Below are 18,942 nucleotides of genomic sequence, written 5' to 3' on the forward strand. Positions count from 1 at the left end.
TGTAGCCAGTGAAATGTGAAGTTTAGGACTGCAGCAACTGTTTTGCTCAGAGTTTTTATAGTCAGCCTATCGAAAGACACTGTGTTCTTTAATGCAACTATTCCTAATCATTATCACAGGGTTATTGTTTCATTTAGTAACTATAAATAGATAATTAACAAATCTAAATAATAACCAGCAAGGCATTGAAGGCTTCTGGAACAAGATGACAGCTTAGGAAGGCCCTGAACTCACTTCTTCCCATGAAAACATCAAATCTATACCTACAGAAAGAGAGATTCCCCTGAAAAAAAATGAGGATAGATTGAGCAGCTTCTGCACAACAAATACGAGAAACAGGGAGGAGAGATGGAGACATGGTAACATGAGAACCTCACCTTCAATGCATCAAGCTGGGCACAGTGAACCACACACAGTGGGTTAAAGGGCACCTGCACAGGAAGGAAACATTTACTAACACTAGAGCAGCTACCGAATGGGATGGAAATTGTGGGAAATCTCTTCATGGTTGGAGACACTGGATAGTGCCATTTGTGGCCCTCACCCTCCTTGTTGATCACATGGGCAGGGGCATGAGATAGGCACTCTAGCCAGGAGCTAAGACTTTCAGAGTGTGCCCCAAGCCCCAGACCTACACTAGCTCTGTAACTTGTCCCTGCAAATCCACACAGCCCATCCCCACTCCAACTACAGCTCCAAGCTCCTACATGGTTTACCCCAGGACATCACTGCAGCCTGCTCCAGCTAAAGTTTCTAGGCAGCCTGCCATGGTGGTCCCAGTGCAGGCTGTTCCAGGATACCCCATGGCTTGCACCCACTCGAGCTTCAGCTCCAGGCCCCAGCACAGCTTACCCTTGGCCTGAGTCCAATTCAACTCCAACTTCAACTGGCCTGCTCAGGCAGTTCAGGCATAGATTTTCCCCTGTACCTCCCACAGAGCCCATCTGTTTCAGCTACAGTGCCCACTGGTAGGCCAAGGCTACCCCAGAATAGCTTGCATGTGGCTCACATATACCCCAGCCACAGTGCTCAGACAGGTGCAGCTTGTCCCAGGAATACCTGAGGCTTGAGGTAGCTCCTTCTACTCTCAACCAGTCTGCAAAGATAGTCTCATGTGGCTAGTCCCTGGGTCTTCCTGCAGCCTGTGCCCACTCCAGTTACAGCTTCAGCCAGTCTGCAAAGGCAGCCCAGTTTCAGCCTGCCTCCCAGGACTTCCTGCAGCCCATATTCACTTGGGCTACAGATGTAGGCCTCAGCACAGCTTGGCCCAGGAAATGCCCATGGCTGGAGTCTACTTTAAACTACAACCTCAGGCCCACTGCCAAAGAAGCTCCAGAGAGGCTTGTCGCCAGGATTCCACATGCTCTGGCTGACTAGCTCCAGCTCCAGTAGGCCTGACACAGAAACCCAGCAACACAGCTTACAAAGGAAAAGCTCCTACACACGGCCACTCCAAGACACAGAGAGATTGCTGTTTTGCCTAATTAATGGAAACAAATATATAGGAAGCCAAAATATGTCCCAAATGAAAAACAAGAACAAAACCTTAAAAGAACTAAATGAAACAAGACAAGCAATCTCCCAGATAAAGAGTTCAAAACACTGGATGTGAGGATGGTCAATGAACTCCGTAGAAGAATAGACTAACTCAGTGAGCACTTCAACAAAGAGATAAAAAATATAAAACAGGACCACTTAGAACTGAAAAAATAAAATAACTGAAATGGAAAAAAAAAAGTGCAGGGAATTAATAACATATTAGCTGATAGTGAAGAATGAATCAGTGAGCTGAAAGACAAGGTAGTGGAAATCACCCACTCGTAACAGGAAAAAAAAAGATTTTAAAAATAAGGATAGTTTATGGGACACCTGGGACAACATTAAACATAACAACATTCAAATCATAGGTGTGCCAGAGGAGAAGAGTGAGAGAAAGTGGCAGAAAACCTATTTAAAGAATTAATGATAGAGACAAGTGAAACCTTGTGCACTGTTGATTAGATTGTAAATTAGTGCAGCCATTATGAAAAACAGTGGAGTTCCACAAAAATTAGAAATGGAATACTATACACAACCCAGCAATTCCACTTCTGGGTACTTACCTAAAGAATATGAAAACAATAATTCCAAAAGATATATTCATCCCTATGTGAATTCAGCATTGTTTACAACAGCCAAGATTTGGAAGCACCCTAGGCGTCCATTGATAGATTAATGGACAAAGAAGTGGTGCATATACACAATGGAATATTACTCAGCCATAAAGAAGAGTGAAATCTTGCTATTTTCAACAACATGGATGGACCTAGATTATTTTGTTAAGTGAAAATATTGGACAGAGCCAGAAATATCATATGATTTCACTTATATGTGGAATCTAAAAAACAAAACAAATGAATAAATGAAATGAGACAGAAACAAATGCACAGATAACGGAGAACAAGCTGATAGTCTCCAAAGTGAAGGGATTGGGGGTTGGGTGGAAAACGGGATGTGGATTAAAAAGTACAAACTTCTGTTTATAAAATAAGTTATGGTGAGCTGTAATTTACAGCTTAGAAATGGGGTCAATAATATAATCATGTACAGTGACAGATGGTTACTAGACTTACTGTATTGATTACTTTGTAAGGCTTATAAATGTTGAAACACTATGTTATACACCTGAATCTAATATAATATTGTATGTCAACTATAATTAAAATGAAATTTCAAAAAGTATTAAAAAGTTACCTCTAAAAAGTAAAATGAACTAAACAAAATGCCTCTTTACTGTGATGCTATTATTTTTTAAAATATATTTTTGTTGATTTTGGAGAGGGAAAGAGAGACAGAAATATCAATGATGAGAGGGAATGATTGATTGGCTGCCTCCTGCATGCCCTTACTGGGGATGGAGTCCACAACCCAGGCATGTGCCCTTGACTGGAATCGGACCCGTGACCCTTCAGTCCGCAGGCTGACGCTCTATCCACTGAGCCAAGCTGGCTAGAGCTGTAATGCTATTATTATTGGGGGGCGGGGGAGAAAGTTAGGCAGCAACTACTCTGAGGACTATCTCCCTCTTTTACTATTAAATAGTAAATAGTTACTAGTACCTTCTTCCTTCACAATACTCTCAATTACCACACACACACACACACAGATGTACACCTAACATGCATACTCACATTTTTTTTCATACTCCCATTCTTATAAGGAATATAGTATTAGAGTACACAGGGATGGTAAGGACAATTTTAAAGTTTGTTAACTTAAAAAAAAAAAAGTCCTGTAGTCTAGTAAGGGCAGTGAGGGCATGTGAAAAATCAAACTGCTCTGCTCACTTAACCTTCTGTCCTGGTAAAGGACCTCATATGCTCCAGGAAAGATGTGGCTTTTAAATCTATTTCTGCATGGAAGCCCCAAATGGGCTAGTAGCTTCCCTGATGGACATAATATAGATAGACAGGAGAAACTGACCTCAGTGATGAGTTTACCCTTTGAAAATCTGCAAACCAAAGTTAATGGAGGTTTGTTGATAGGAATATACGAGCATGTACAGAAGAGTAGGTTATCATTAACACAGTCACAGTAGCACAGTTCACGGAGATTTGGAGTTAAAATTTACAAAGAACTCTCCACAGAGTTATATTGTTGTGTCCAGATTTCAAAGTTCCCAAGACCCCCAGGGAGCCAGTCAGTCTGATGCAAAAGCAAAGAGTCATTTATTTCAAACCCGGGTTTGGCTCCCCTGCCACGCTCACCGATGCAACGGTAAGCTCCAGTGGCCGAGAGAGCGAGGCCTGATGGGACAGGGGGTTTCAAAGGGGGGTGGAGTGAGGGCAGGAGAGGGGACTGTGGGGCCCGCCGATTGGCCAGGCGCGAGTCGGTACAGGATGTGGTCATAGTGATGGCGTGCACTTCCCTTGATCATCATTGGTTAATCCAGAGAAATCCTGGGTGTGGCTAGCAGCGGCTTCTTCCCGTGAGGAAGCACATGGCCCCATCCCAAAATGGAGGACCCAAGGCAAGATGGAGGGCGCACATGGTTCTGTCCCAAGATGGAGGACCCAAGGCAAGATGGAGGGCGCAGTCCTTGTCCGGCTCCTGCTGCTGCCGCTCGAACTCGCCACAAGGCAGGATGGCCCCCACACACAGCACCCGCAGTTGGCCTGCGGGCAGACCGGGACTCCGGCACATCTGGGCGGCACAGGCCCAGCACACGGGGTGAGGGCGGTGGAGCGGCCCAGCTCTGGAGGAGCGGCATCCGCTCGGAGCAGGCCCGGCCCATGGGGCCGGTGCACTGCAGCATGGCGGCCTCCCTGAGCCTGGGCACGCGCCCCACTCCGCTGCCGCCGCTGCTACACTGGGCCCGGTCCGGGGGGCAGCGGGCTGGCGGCAGCCCACACCGGGCTGCCGCCATGGGCCCGGGAGCCAATGCCCCCCCCCCCCCATGGGGGCCTGGCGGCAGGCCCACGCAGGCCCCAGCCCCCCCCCCCGACCGGGCCCCGAGGGCCGTATGGACCCCCGGCCCCAGCGTGGGCAAGCAGCGGCCGACCACGGGGAAGGGAGGAAAGAGCCATGCGGTGAGGCCTTCCGCTCCCATGACCTCCCCCGTGGTCAGTCGCCGCCCGGCCCCACCCCTCAGCCCGCCACCACGCAGCCGGTCCGGACACTCGGACCCGCTCCGGGGAGGCCAGGCCCTATGGCGGACGCGGAGGGATCTCAGACCCGGGTGGTCAGACTCCCCCCCCCGCACCGCCCGGAGAGGAGGGCGGTGCGCCTTTCAATATTCTAATTCATTCCTCCAAATTTAAAAATCCAAAGGTGTGGCAGTTTGGGATATTTATACTGCTTAGGGTTTACTGAGCTTCCTGGACATATGGGTTGTTCATTTTTGTAAAAATTGGAAAAATTTTAAACAATATTTCCTAAATATTTCTGGTCCGATTTTATCTCTCCTCTCCTTTTGGGATTTCAATTACATACGTCAGACTGCTTGATACTATGTGTAATTGAAGCTCTGTTAATATTTATTAATACAGTTTATTAATAAATTAATAAATTTCAGTATTTTTTCTCCCTTGTGTCAGTGTGAATAATTACTACTGTACTGTCTTTTTTATTTCTGCCTTTCCCCAACTATTCCAGGGCTCAGTCTCAGCCACCCACACACCCGCCCCTCCAAAGGCCATATAATCATGTTCTGATCAAAAGTGAAAAAATAACTAAATAAGCCTAATGCAGCTGGATCAACACTAAAATACCTAAAAAGACTTACAAGAAGTGAATAGTTGGCTTGGAACCTAGAGTAAGGGGTGCAACCAAGGCGTCCAAGGAATGGAGGTGGGCTGGAGTTGGGTCAGGGGTGTTTGGGTCACTAGGAGGAGCTTTTGAGTGGAGCAGGAGAGCACACCAGGCTGGAACAGTACAAAACTGTCAGCCCACTGTGCCGCTTACCGGCTGAGTGACTTGTGAAAGTTAGCTAACCCCTGAGCCTCAGTGTCAGGAAACGCCTTTATTCTCCAGGAAAACCCAGTTCGGGGTCCCAAGCGGACCCATAGAGAAGAAAGGAAGAGCAATGGTCAGGGTCTCTAAGGCGCCGCCCTGAGCCCCATGGGACAACTGGTGTTGCGGCCCAGCCCAGCACCGCCTGTGATTTGCATACCCATGGTGCACCACGATATCAGAAATCAGTTCCTACGCTGGACTTCCAACCCCGCGGGAATTTGCCCACTGCCCCTGGGCACACTACCTGGTAGAAAGGCAGGGTTTCTACGAATGCCAGGACAGAGTTCAAACTGCGCGGGCACTCAACCACCATAACTGTACTGAAGGTTAGCTCGATCAAAGACATTCGGACAGCTCTCAACAGGCATAGTTTGGTTTCCCTTTGGGCGTATGAGAGCGAGTTCCTATCTAATTTTTGGAGGCCTCATTTTTATGAGGCCACTTTTCCACAGTTAAAAAACAGAAAGTAGTTTCCAGCGGTGTTTTACACCTGCTTTCTGGTGCTCTGCAGTACTGGCTGCCCTTTGTGCCTCTGATGCGCTGGCCTGCTGGCCGCCATTTTGTCACTCCCAATGCTCTGCACTACCAGCCGCCATTTGTGCCTCTGATGCGCTGGCCTACTGGCCGCCATTTTGTCACTCCCAATGCTCTGCACTAACAGCCGCCATTTGTGCCTCTGATGCGCTGGCCTACTGGCCGCCATTTTGTCACTCCCAATGCTCTGCACTAACAGCCGCCATTTGTGCCTCTGATGCGCTGGCCTACTGGCCGCCATTTTGTCACTCCCAATGCTCTGCACTAACAGCCGCCATTTGTGCCTCTGATGCGCTGGCCTACTGGCCGCCATTTTGTCACTCCCAATGCTCTGCACTACTAGCTGCCATTTGTGCCTCTGATGTGCTGGGCTACTGGCCACCATTTTGTCGCTCCCAGTGCTCTGCACTACTGGCCGCCATTTGTGCCTCTGGTGCTCTGGGCTACTGGTCGCCATTTTGTCACTCCCAATGCTCTGCACTACTGGCCGCCATTTGTGCCTCCCTGGCCGATCACCCACCAGTCTCCTGCACTGACCCCACACCCTGACTTTTCCCAGGACCCAAGAAGTATCCTTCCTACTTCAGGTCTCATACAAACTTATTGAGATCTACACTTTCCATCCTGTATAAAACAGTCCCACTCCCACCACATTGAAATAGGAATTTTTAGGGGTGAAGTAGGCAGATTTAGGGAATTTTTTAAATTAAGGGGGTCCATGGAAAAAGAACAGACTGCAAAGCTGCAAAAGGTTACATTTCCATAAGACAGGGAAATTGGGAGAGGCAGAGCAGCCACATTTCCATAAGACAAGGGAACTGGGAGTAGCCAAAGGTCTATATTTACAAAATAAAGAAGGAGGGCTTCATATGTTACATGTGAGGTTTGACCTTTACTTTAAGAGGTTAGCTATCTTATCCAAGCCATCCAGCTACCAAGCAGAACAACTGGAACTCTGGGCCTTTCTGTTCTTTATGTAGTGGGGATGTGTATGTGCACATGCATGTGTGTCCACTTTGTAGCAAGCAAGTGTGTCTTCTTTGTAGAATATTGCATATAGATGTTATCTGTCATTTGAGGCTTCCCATCATTTGAACACCATTTTCATGTTTTGATGGTGTCCCACATATTGATGACCACTTTCCCAATGTAGAATCAGAAAATGTCATTTTCCTGGTCTGCCTTTAAGCGAGGCTGCACTTAGTATGATTTTGCAGATTCATCAACTTGAGACTTCAGAATCAAGCAGTGTGAGGAAGCTGGCTCTGAGTGGGCCATGCATTGTTCTAGCCTCAGTAGCAGCAAATTGTTGGGGCTCTGACCAAGAGAACACCAGATGTTAAAGGCCTATTTGCCATATGTGTGCACAAAGGCAATGACACAGCAGTACCAGCATACACACTGCAAAGGTGCACTCTTGTGTAACCCACCTGTTTTGTGTAACACTGATGTCACCAATTGGCAAGAAGCCTCATTTGTTTGAGCTAGTATAACGGGCTCCGGAACAGCGATGGCTGGCTGCTTTGTTTGCAATAAAGCATGTCCCACCTACCTGCGGCTACTTGTGTCTTCTTCCAGTTCCTGGCTTCCAAGGAGGTTCTGTCCCTAGCAGAGGGGTTCAGACCCAACCCAAACACATCCAGTTTTTTCAATGAATTATAGCAGTCATAGTAGATTTGAGTTCCTAGGAACTTGTGTGTGGGCAGAACAGTTGTGGCAGCAGCAGCAGTTTCCTCATATGTCCAGTCCTACAGTGTGGTTCTCATATTGTTATTGGAAGCTTATTTTCAAGTTCACATATCTGGCACTTCTAACAATTCCATTAACTACTTAATATTCTTTAATAAATTTGTTTTCTGTTTCAAATAGCCAGAATGGAATTGTTTGCTTTCTGTGAGAGCTCTAATATAACCATATTTTATGGTACCTAAGTATTTTCAAAAACCATTTCATCTAAACCTTTTGAAATCTAGGAGTAAAGCATTATAAAAATATTTATATTATGCTTAAGGCAAGTCTCTTCTAAACTTCAATGAACTAGAACAGGCAATGATTATTTAACAAGTTATTACTTCTAAATAAATAAATTGTCATTGTCAGTTAATTTTAGTACTTATCATTGCCAGAAAAATTGTTGGAAAACTACATTCTAATGTCATAGAAATATTGCATTGTTTAGTAATAAGCATAATAAAGAATTCTATGTGCATTTTGAAATAGCAAACATTTAAAAATGAGTCTCTAAATGTATAAGGGAATAAATTATTATATTCTTTAAGAATATAATTACTCTAAAACTAGGGAAGCTATATTTTTTGTTCTACCTCACCAAAATGTCCACAAGATATTTATTCCCCATTTATTTATAAAAATCGTGTAAAATTAGTTTATTTCTAATTAGTCATTGATTAATCATCACAATGGAATCCTTACTGAGCCTAACTGGGACATTTGGTAAAAAAGCAACTTTATTTCAAAGTAGTCAAATTACTTCACAAATAACCTCCTATGGTTGACAAAAGGAAGGTAATAATCATGATAATGATAATAAGCTTCACTGCAAAATATTATGGAAAAGACACACAAATGAGTTGGAATTCCAAGCTTCATAATTATAATTAATATATTAATGTACTAGATAACTTTTATCCTGGCTTATATTGATTAATTATTTTCTTCCCCAGCAAGTCAAAATAATTGATCAGTTAACTAATTCACATCAGTCCAGTTAGGATGTAACATTTTAAAATAAAAATATAGAAAGAAAAACAAAAAAAAATTAGAACCTGAATATTGCTTATAAGTAAGTTTTAATGTGTGATTGACATCAAAGAAATGCAACCCATTACAATTTCTTTCTCATCAATGGAAATAATGACTTACTAAAAATAAAACCAATAAAATGCCACCTAACAAATGGAGGATTGATAGAAAATCATGATTTATATAGCTATATTAGTAACTGATTCAGGAAAACTCATCAATACATTCTAATTGTGTGGTTTGGTTTGTTGTTGTTTTTTTTAAGCGTGCTAGGGAGAAGGATATACACTCTCAAAATAGCTACCTATAAATTACTAATTAGTTAATTACAAAGGTGAAAAAGTTACCTTTATAATAAAGAAAGCTGGCAGACATCACTGTATCTGTGGTAAAGAAGTACTTTTAAGCCCTAGCTCATTTGGCTCAGTGGATAGATCATTGGCCTGCAAACTAAAGGATCCCAGGTTTGATTCTGGTCAAGTGCACATGCAGAAGGCAGCCAATCAATGATTTTCTCTCATCATTGATGTTTCTAGCTCTCTTTCATTCTCCCTTCCTCTCTGAAATCAATAAAAGTTAAAAAGAGTACTTTTAAGACCATAAGAATAATAGTTTGCTGTTCATGATAATAAATAAATGCCAATGTCTACTCAACTGAGCCTGAAGACTATCCCCAACAATAGATGAAGTGTAATTGAGATGGATGGAACAGCTAGTTATTCTGCTATGACCCTTGTATTTTTCAAAATACTTGTTCAATTTTTAGTTGATTTATTATATTTCATTGAGCACACCACAGGAAGTGTCAGTGGACATTTATCAGCCATAGAGTATGTACTGTCAAAAAGCTTTCAGTTATTGCATGTCTAACAGCCTTAATTCTCCTTTTATAATTATACTGACATTCGAGGAAAACACTAAAAAATAAAGAACCCTATTGCGATAAACAAATGCTGTCTTCTTCAGTGTTAAATAACCAAAGCAGTTGGGCCCAGCATCAAGCATATGTGCAGTGCCCCTCTTATATACCCACCATTGATGATTCTTATTCAATTATTATTCTAATTCTTTTTATCTTTATGGTAAAACTTAGGGGCAGGTTTATAGAAACATAGAAACATTGATATTAAAAAGTTATTTCAGATTTTGCTTGTTTGTCGTAATCATCATTCTTCAGTGGGTTGCAGATCAGAGTTTCTCCTTATGAAAGTGACCATGAAAACTACTGTAAGCTTTTTGCTGTGTAAAAAGATTTAATGATAGTTGCCAGATAGGAAGGAAGAAGGTTGGGAAGAATAGGTGCAAAAGGGAAAGTGATTAAGATGTGCAATCTGCCAGTTATTAAAATAGTCACAGGGATGTAAAATATAGCATGGAAAATACAGTCCATAATGCTATATAATAAAGAAGTAATATGCAAATTAACCCTCAGGCCCTCAAATGATGGCTGCCTATGACCAGACCGGCAGGGGGACTAGTGAGGGTCGACCAAACAACTGAACACCAGGCTGCGTGGGGTGACAAGGCTGGCAGGGGGATTAGTGAGGGACAACCAAACGACTGACTAGCAGGCTGTTTGGGGCTACCAGGCCAGCAGGGGGGTTAGTGAGAGACAAGAAAATGACTGAACAGCAGGCTGCTTGGAGTGACCAGGCCAGCAGGGGGGGGGGGCAGTTGTGGGTGACCAGGCTAGCTGTGGGGGACGGGCAGTTAGGGGCGACCAGGCAGGTAGACAGGTGAGCAATTAAGAGCCAGCGGTCCCAGATTGGAGAGGGTGCAGGCTGAGCTGAGGGGACCCCCCCCCCATGCAAGAATTTCATGCACTGGGCCTCTAGTATTGTAATAACTATGTACGGTGTCTGATGGATAGTACTCTTATCAAGCTGATCACTTTTTAAGTTATATAAATGCCTAATCACTATGTTGCATACCTGAAACTAATATAATATTCTGTTAACTGTAATTAAAAAATAAAAATTATTTTAAAATATTTTTTTATTCTTAAATATGGTTTAATACTCTTCTCCATTTCTGTACATCACTACACCAAGGTTTTGCTGCTTAGGATCTCTCTGTAGAGACTATAGAGAATGCAAAGGCTATGGTTTTTACCCCCTCATATTGATGTGTTTGTATGTTAAGTGTAATACATATCAGTATATATTGATACGCACATCAATATATAATGCAATATATATCACTGAAGAGAACACATTGATTAAAGAAATACAAAAATTTGGCATCATTCCCAAACTTAAATAGTAAAAATAAAAACTACAAATGGAGCTGCATACCCTAAATGTATCATGTGAAACAATAAGCATAGTCAAAAATGTAAATTTACATCCAATTTCTCTCGTCTTGTCATATCACATCAGACCCATTTACAATGGCAAATCCCTAAGGTACTGCTGTGAAGAGGGCATGTTTGCTCGCTCTTGGGTGTTCTGCAAACAAATAGCAGAGCCCAAAGCAAAAGCCTGTTCCAGTGAAGCCTCCCGCATTGGTGAATACCAAAGAACTGACTCTTCTCATTGGGGGTTGAGACATCAGGTTACACATCGACAGGCAGTCATTTGGACCTCAGAGTACAGTGTGAGAACCAGAAACTTTACATTTAAGACATACTCCCTTCATTCAAGTGAAACAAGATTATTGGAACGATAGGCAGGTCTGCAACCTAGGAACAAGGAGCTGGTTCAGACCAATAAAGCTACGAGTGACTGAGTCAAGTTAATGAAGAACAGCAGTCAGGCACTAAAGTGTTGAAAGTACCCAATTTGAAAACCAAATGCACCCCACTACCCTATCAGTGTGAGGTGATACCAATTGACTTTTAAAACCTTTGGCCCTTCAAAGTCCATTTGGTATACTTTTTTCCATTGCTACCACTGGGCACATCCTATACACTTTGTTCGCTGTCACCACCTCGGGCACATGATGACCTTGCATGTCAGCTGGGGTCAAGTCCCAACTCGCAGCCCAGCTGTGAAGCATGAGCTTCAGGTTTTCAAGCCCATTTGTGGACCCAACATGGTTATGTCCTGGTGCCAGAAGCTGTGTTCCATCCCTTCCCGCCCTTCCCACCCCCCCTCTCATGTTTTCTCCTATGAGAGGTACTTGCAAGTCCCATATTCGAAACAGATGCTCCCACCCCACCAGGAGGTCAGGGGTTAAAATTACATGCAGTCACACATGTCTTATCTGTTGTTCCTATAAAGAACCTTGCAGTTCATCTTTAAAAAATCAAAATATTCACATAATCTCATGCCATCCAACGCAAGGAAAACACGACCATCTCCCCTTTACCAAGGACAGACCCAAATCAAATAAAATAATCTTTAAATTTCTTTGCTTCCACTTAAATTGCATGTTTTATTTATCCCACTCCCAGCAATAGCACAGAAGCCCCAACATGTGCATCCCAAACTGGTTTTAGGCTAAGATTATGGGAGCCCTTGTCAAAGCAACGGATCTAAGGGCTCCCAAAACCCCGGCACAAATTTGCCTGCAAAACACATGGAAGGAAACAATGCACTGGCCCGATGCTTCTTGTGTCAGCTTGACTTGACAATGCACTTTGCATCCTCGAAACTAACAGTCTGGAGGGGGGACGGGTAGTGTGAGGGAGTGAAATTGCCTATTAGCTCACCCTTTCAACATTAAACAAGAGACCGAGAGAGAAATGATTCCAACATTTCACCACATATATTTCTTCTTATGCAGTCTAAGCTGAGAATGCCATGTAAATGGGTCACTGCGAAATGCAACAATTTAATTTTTTCCAATCAAAATAAGAAACAAATCAGTATGATCTCATGTCTATTAACTTTTGAGGGTTTCCAGCAGTTAAAGTATTTTTGCTTCTATGTATGAAGGTTAAAAAAATCATTTTTTTTTTCATAAAATACAAGAGCAACCAATTTCACCATCAAGTAAAAGTAAAAACTGGGATTCTTGTTTAAATTAGTCCAAAGTGGCATTTAGGAACTTAGTTGTAGGCTGCTGCTGCGCTGACACCATGACAAACCAAAGTGTAGGATTGGATCTGGTTTTGTTTCCGTTTTCTTTTCAGTATCCAATGCTCATGGATTAAGTTCTGGAAATGTTCCAATTGTAAGGCAGGGATCTGTTTGGATTCCACCATGGGTATGCTCCTTGGGTTGGATGCTGGAGGGTGAGGCACATTTTGCCGGACCCATGTCGACGACCTAGTAGTCATCAAGGTCAAAAAATTCGTCGTCTCCTCCTTGATATTCCATTCCCTGGAAATCTACTCGGTACCGCAAGATACCTCCAATGCCACCAAATCCTTTCACAAATTGGGATCCTTCTTGTGACTTATCTGTGACAATTTCCAATATAGCTCCAAATTTTTTGTAGTTATTAGCAAACCATTCCAGCAAGGGCATGCTCTCAATTAGTTCATGTTCTTGTCCTGTCTCTTTGTCTGTGAAATGGGATTTATCCTTCGCTTGTTCTGGAGTTAGATAGAGAATTTTCTCCTCTTCTGTGCCTTGGCAATGAAGGACGTATCTCATTATATCCAGATTTTCGTAGACTATTAGAATTTCTACAGCTCCCATTTCTAAAGCTTTTAGTGTATCTTCAACTCCAAAACAGTACTTGCCCGTGTCCTGGCTGATTTCATCAAAGTATCGTCCTATTAATTTCTTTTCTTGAATGAATTTCACGTTGGAGAGGACTTCAGTAGATAGCTCAATAGCTTGGTTGAATCCATTTTCCCCACCATAGGATATATCAACTAATTTTAAAACTTTTGATTGCAACCTCTGATCAAACATATCAGATTGACTTAGTTCAGTTTTAAAGTCAGCAAATCCAGCTAAAACGAGACCAGCCACATTCACTTTGTCCCCAGAAATAAACAGCTGCACAGCAGTCTCAGCTACTTTCCGAACATAGTTATGTCGCTTTTCCATTCTTAAACGGGCAAAACGCAAGGCTGACTGACCTCCTCTACTATGTTTCTTTGGGAGATCCACAGTGAATTTGTGCAGGACTTCTCTTGTGTTCCCTTGGAGTGTGCCAAAAAGTGCACCACTACCATCTATTACAATGAAGCCAAATTTGCTGTCATCTGAAAGTAGTGTTGTAAGTACCTCTGTATGGAATTTGTTGTCACACAGATACAATGATGTATTAATTGGTTTGAAAGGTTCAAAGTCAATGTTGACTTTTTTTTCCTTTCCTTCTTCTGTTACAATTGTACCACAGTAAACAACCAGGCCATTTGGAGGTACTTTGTTATAAAGTTTGAGTCTTTGTTGTACAGATGTAATGGCTCCCAGGACTGAAAGGCGGTTTACTCGTGACTTAATGTTAAACACAGTTCCAAACTCATCTGCTAACATTTTTGCTACTCGTGAAATCTGGTCTTTGGGAGGAATGATCAATGATATCATGCTTGTGCCATTGCCACGGGCCGCCTCCAAACTCTTAATCAGCTTCTTGATCTTCCAGATCTCCACGTTCCTATCCGCAGCAGTGGGGCCGTCCGCCATCTTCTCGCCTCCTCCTCCCTAAGGGTCCTGGGCGGCAGCGGCTGGTCCTCCCCGACGACGGCGACTTTGCGGCTCTGACACAGGACTCCAGCTCCTCTCTTCAGGCAGCTGCATGTGTTGCAATCCGCTCACATGGGGCCTGTGACATCACTCTATTTTAAAATATTTAAGAAAAAAATTAAACCCATCTTAAGGCCAAAAATAACATAATAAATAAAATGTCTGTTACTAAACAAAAATAATAAAAAATATTTTATTGTTTTTGAAAGCTTAATTATCCTATACTTGTATTTAGCAGGATATCTGATTAGATAATCTAAGAGTTTCTTGTCTACTCTGTGAAAACTTGTTTCTCCAAAGCAGCCCAATAGACTACTAGTGAAGATAAAAAAGAGTGTGAAAGAGAGAAATGCTTTGTGCAAGATGAACTGATGTCACTAAAGGAGTTAGACATTATAAAAATGTGTTGCCCCCAAGTTGTTAACCTCATCAATTCATCAAGCATTCTCATTAATTTAAAAATGGCCTGAATGTAATGTTAACAATAAGTCATCACTGATCAACCATTGCAATGTGACAATTCTGGTAATTACAGACAGTCCTCGGGTTACGTTGGACTTGGCGTACGTCGTTTCGTGGTTACGTCATCATCTCCCATTTATTTATTAAAAAATAATGTTCCGTCATTTCAACATATGTACATATGTGCTTTATGTTTTTTATCGTTTATTTACCACAAGTAAAGGTCAGGAATTGTTATCTCTCTTTTAATTTTTTTTATTGCTTCACTTCATTACTGCTGTGTATGTGCTCCATGTGAGTGACATAGGTGCTTATGTAGGTGGGTTCCAACTATACTGAAAATCGCGTTACGTCGTGCTGTAGTAACAGATCTCTGATGTAACCCGAGGACCTACTGTACTTAGTAAGTGGTATAGCAAGGCCTAAAATCTAGTAGTCTAAATCTAGACCCTGCTCTTTGCCTCTAGGTACCGTAGATTTTTTGCATGAATATTCATACTGTAGTAGCTTACTTTCCACTTATTATGCATTCAAGAATGCAAAGCAGATATTTAGAAGTTATAACTATGAAAGCCTGACTAATATAGACATGAACTTAAACAGCAATAAATGAATAATAGCTGATAAGCATTGAATAGTTAAAAATTGCCAACTAGCACAGTTGGCATGGCTCTGGGGTTGAGCATCATCTATGAACCAGGAGGTCACAGTTTGATTGCAGGTCGGGACACATGCCCAGGTTGAGGGCCTGATGTCCAGTAGGGGTGTGCAGGAGGCAGCCAATTGATGATTCTCTCTGTTGATGAAACGGGCTACATGCTAACCTGACAAGCTCAGGGAAAGCCTGCATGGCAGTATTGCAAATTCAAAGACCTAAAATAACCACAAAGGATGGTCTGAAATTAAACTTTAACTAAAAACAGTTATGGTGGGTAGTCACCTACTAGGCTGGTATCTTCCCTGACAAGGTCAACCTTTACCTTAACTGAGCCTATCTGTCTTTTGCATCTATGATAATAGATCCTTGAAATGTCTGGGTAACTTGTAACTTCCCTTCTTCTGGGCCCCTTGGGGCACAACCTAATGTGCCTGGGTGCCAGGGCAGATGCCACAAATTCCTTCATTGTTATTGTTATCATGTTAATTGTTGACTGTTAACTGTCCTGTACCCACCTAAGTAAGTGTATATCATTTTACTTTTTATCCAATCCCAGGGGTCCACCCCCCCCCCACCCAGCTTTGCTTTCTCCTGCCTCTCTAATCTGTCACCAATGAATTTCATGTAACCCGCCTATGTCCACTACTTTGATTGCAATGTATAAAAATAGATGAGAAACTGCCATTCTCCAGAGCATTATCCCAATCCCTTGAGATACTGCTTCCCAGCAATTGTCAGCAGTTTGGCTCAAATAAACTTAGAAAAATTCTTTACAGGTTTGAATGTTTTTACATTAACATCTCTCATCATTGATATTTCTATCTCTCTCTTCCTCTCTGAAGTCAATAATTTTTTTTAAAAAAATGCCAACTAAAATATTCATTATTTTATCAACTAACTTCAGCCAACTTCTTTTTATAAAGGTATATATCTACACTAATAAAAGAGAAAGATGCAAATTGACCATCACTTCATGACGCCCACCAATCAGGAGTGAGTACACAAATTAACCCAACAAAGATGGAGGGCTAATTTGCATACAAAGACACCGAGTGTCTGGAGTAGGGCAGCCACTTACATGCACACAGGCGACAAGCGACCTGGGTCCTGGGGATGGGTATCCTCAGGACCCAGGCCACTCTGAGCCTGTCGGCCTGCTTGTAGGTCCGGAGCGGCTGGGGTCCCGGAACAACCCCCAGCCACTCCGGGCCTATGTGCGCAGGCATGAAGCAGCCAGGGGCAGGGTGGGAATATCCCCCGCATAGAGCGAGCAGACAGCAGACTGCGGGGGACTGCTTGCCCCTGGCCGTGGCAGCAAGGGGCAAACAGTCCCCCGCAGGGTCCCCACAGAGAGCAGACAGCAGGGCCCTGCTTGCCCCTTGCCCCGGTGGCGAAGGACAAGCAGGCCCCCACAGATAGCAGACACCAGGGCCTGCGGTGGCATCAAGCAGGCAGGTCCACAGAGAGCAGAGAACAACAGGGAGCAGGCCTAAGCCATCAGTAGGACATGCCCTGGGGGTTCCCAGATTGGAGAAGGTACAGGTCGGGCAGTGGGGACCCCCCTGCACGAATTTCGTGCACTGGGTCTCTAGTTTAGAATAATAATGAACCAAGTCTTGCACCCATTAATGTGATGTTTGTGAGAACACAAAGAAGCACAGTTAGAATAAGCATAAGGAGACTAACACATTACACTCAATACTTGATAAAGTATACATAAACTAAATAAGCCAACAGCAGTACTGAATAATAAGATGATCTAACATAACTTTTCTCTGAGTGGTGTGATATGTGAGTAGCTGCTATAATAAATAAAAATAGTTCCATGATCAAATAAATTTGGGAAACATTAAAAAGTTAAATAATTTTATACTTGCAGGAATTCAGAGGCTTGTGATGTGCTAATATGTATTGTGAAACACTGAGAGGTAGATTGAATAGGCAGTGTTTCCCCCACAAATTTGGAATTTTTTTTTATTAACCATCTTGAGTACCACAGAATATCTATCTATCTATATCTACCTATTATCTAGCTCTCTATCTCTATCTCTATCTCTATCTCTATTTATCTCATCTAATCATCTATATCTACATTTAATCTACCCAGACTGGGTTCCATGGCCTGGAACACCAGAGCTGAGACCAGCGACCCAGGACCCAGGTAACATCCAGCTGTTAAAGGCAGCAGAGCTTCTGGCTGCTGGGGAGTCTGGAGCCAGTAGGAGTTAAACCTGCAGTTTTTCTGTTTCTTATTTTTAAAATGCAGAGCACAGGATCTTCATTTGCAGCTACTCACCCAAGGTCTCAGCAGAGGGAGGATGGTGCAGACCATAGTTGCCTGAGGAGAGATTAGCGTGGGAAGCGTTGGGGAGAGACATGGAAAAGAGGTGGCCTGGAGACCTGCATTCAGTCACACCTACCCAAACTGAAACAGCCATTTTCCTCAGAGGTCCTGGCCACTTCCAGAAACCACAGCTCAGAAAAAGGAAAAAATTCTGCCCTAGGTGATACAGCCCACTTCACCCTCAGGTGCCCTGCCTGCCACACCCTGCATCCTGACTTTTGTAGGAGACAGCAGCAGAGGCCAAGCCTAGGGGTTTGAACAGTCTCAGGAAGCATCAGTCACTGGTGTGGATGTGGAGCCAAGCACTGCACTGTCCTGGGAACCTGACTGGTACTTTCCCCTTAGGAGAGAGTAATAGAAACTCCAGTTTCCAGCTGATACCATTGGACTGCATACAAGCATCTCTGCCCAGCTAAGGGCAGGGCAATATTCTGGGTCACTCAGAGGAGTAGCTCTGGGACAGGGAAACACACCCAGCATGCAGGAACCCTCAGAGTATTATGCTGAGTAAAATAAGCCAGTCAAAGACATGTATCACATGATCTCACTTATATGTGGAATCTAATGAACAAGATATACTGACGAACAAAACAGATCCGGAGAAATTGAAACATGCAACAAACTGACATATTTTAGAGGAAAGGGGGGTCGGGAAGAAGTAAACCAAAGAACTTATATGCATATATGCATATCACATGGACAGACAATAGTGCAGTGAAGGCTTGGGGAGGGGGCAGGAGCATGGAGGAGTATGTTAATGGGAGAAAAAGAGGGAGAGATATCTATAATACTTTCAACAATAAAGATAAATTAAAAAATTAAAAAGAAACTGAAATATAAATAAATAAAATATAGTGACAGTCTAATATATATAGTAGTGAAGCAGAATTTTTGGACTGGAACACGCGGTGTTCCCCTGGGCAAACTGGTCCCGGGTTCTTTGTCCTTGGGAATTGAAGAATGAATTCACAGACAGAAGGTGGTATAGCAAAGGTGGAAATTTATTAAAGAACAAGTACAGACTCCCATGTGAGGAGGGGGAAGAGTCCCACAGAGTTCCTTTTCCCTAGGGTTTATAAAGGCTGCAGATCTTTGTGCCTTGA

At 43.0% G+C, this 18,942-nt stretch overlaps 1 protein-coding gene across 1 annotated transcript; it reads right to left on the minus strand.

Annotated features, from left to right (window-relative positions):
- Nucleotides 1–12,136: 12,136 nt before the first annotated feature.
- LOC132224986 (eukaryotic peptide chain release factor subunit 1-like) lies at nt 12,137–14,347 on the minus strand. The gene has a single exon (XM_059680188.1). The coding sequence runs from the start codon at nt 14,313–14,315 to the stop codon at nt 13,002–13,004; it is 1,314 nt and encodes a 437-aa protein (XP_059536171.1). The 5' UTR covers nt 14,316–14,347; the 3' UTR covers nt 12,137–13,001.
- Nucleotides 14,348–18,942: the final 4,595 nt, after the last annotated feature.

This window comes from Myotis daubentonii, chromosome X (genome assembly GCF_963259705.1).
Source record: "Myotis daubentonii chromosome X, mMyoDau2.1, whole genome shotgun sequence".
Lineage (NCBI taxonomy): Eukaryota > Metazoa > Chordata > Mammalia > Chiroptera > Vespertilionidae > Myotis > Myotis daubentonii.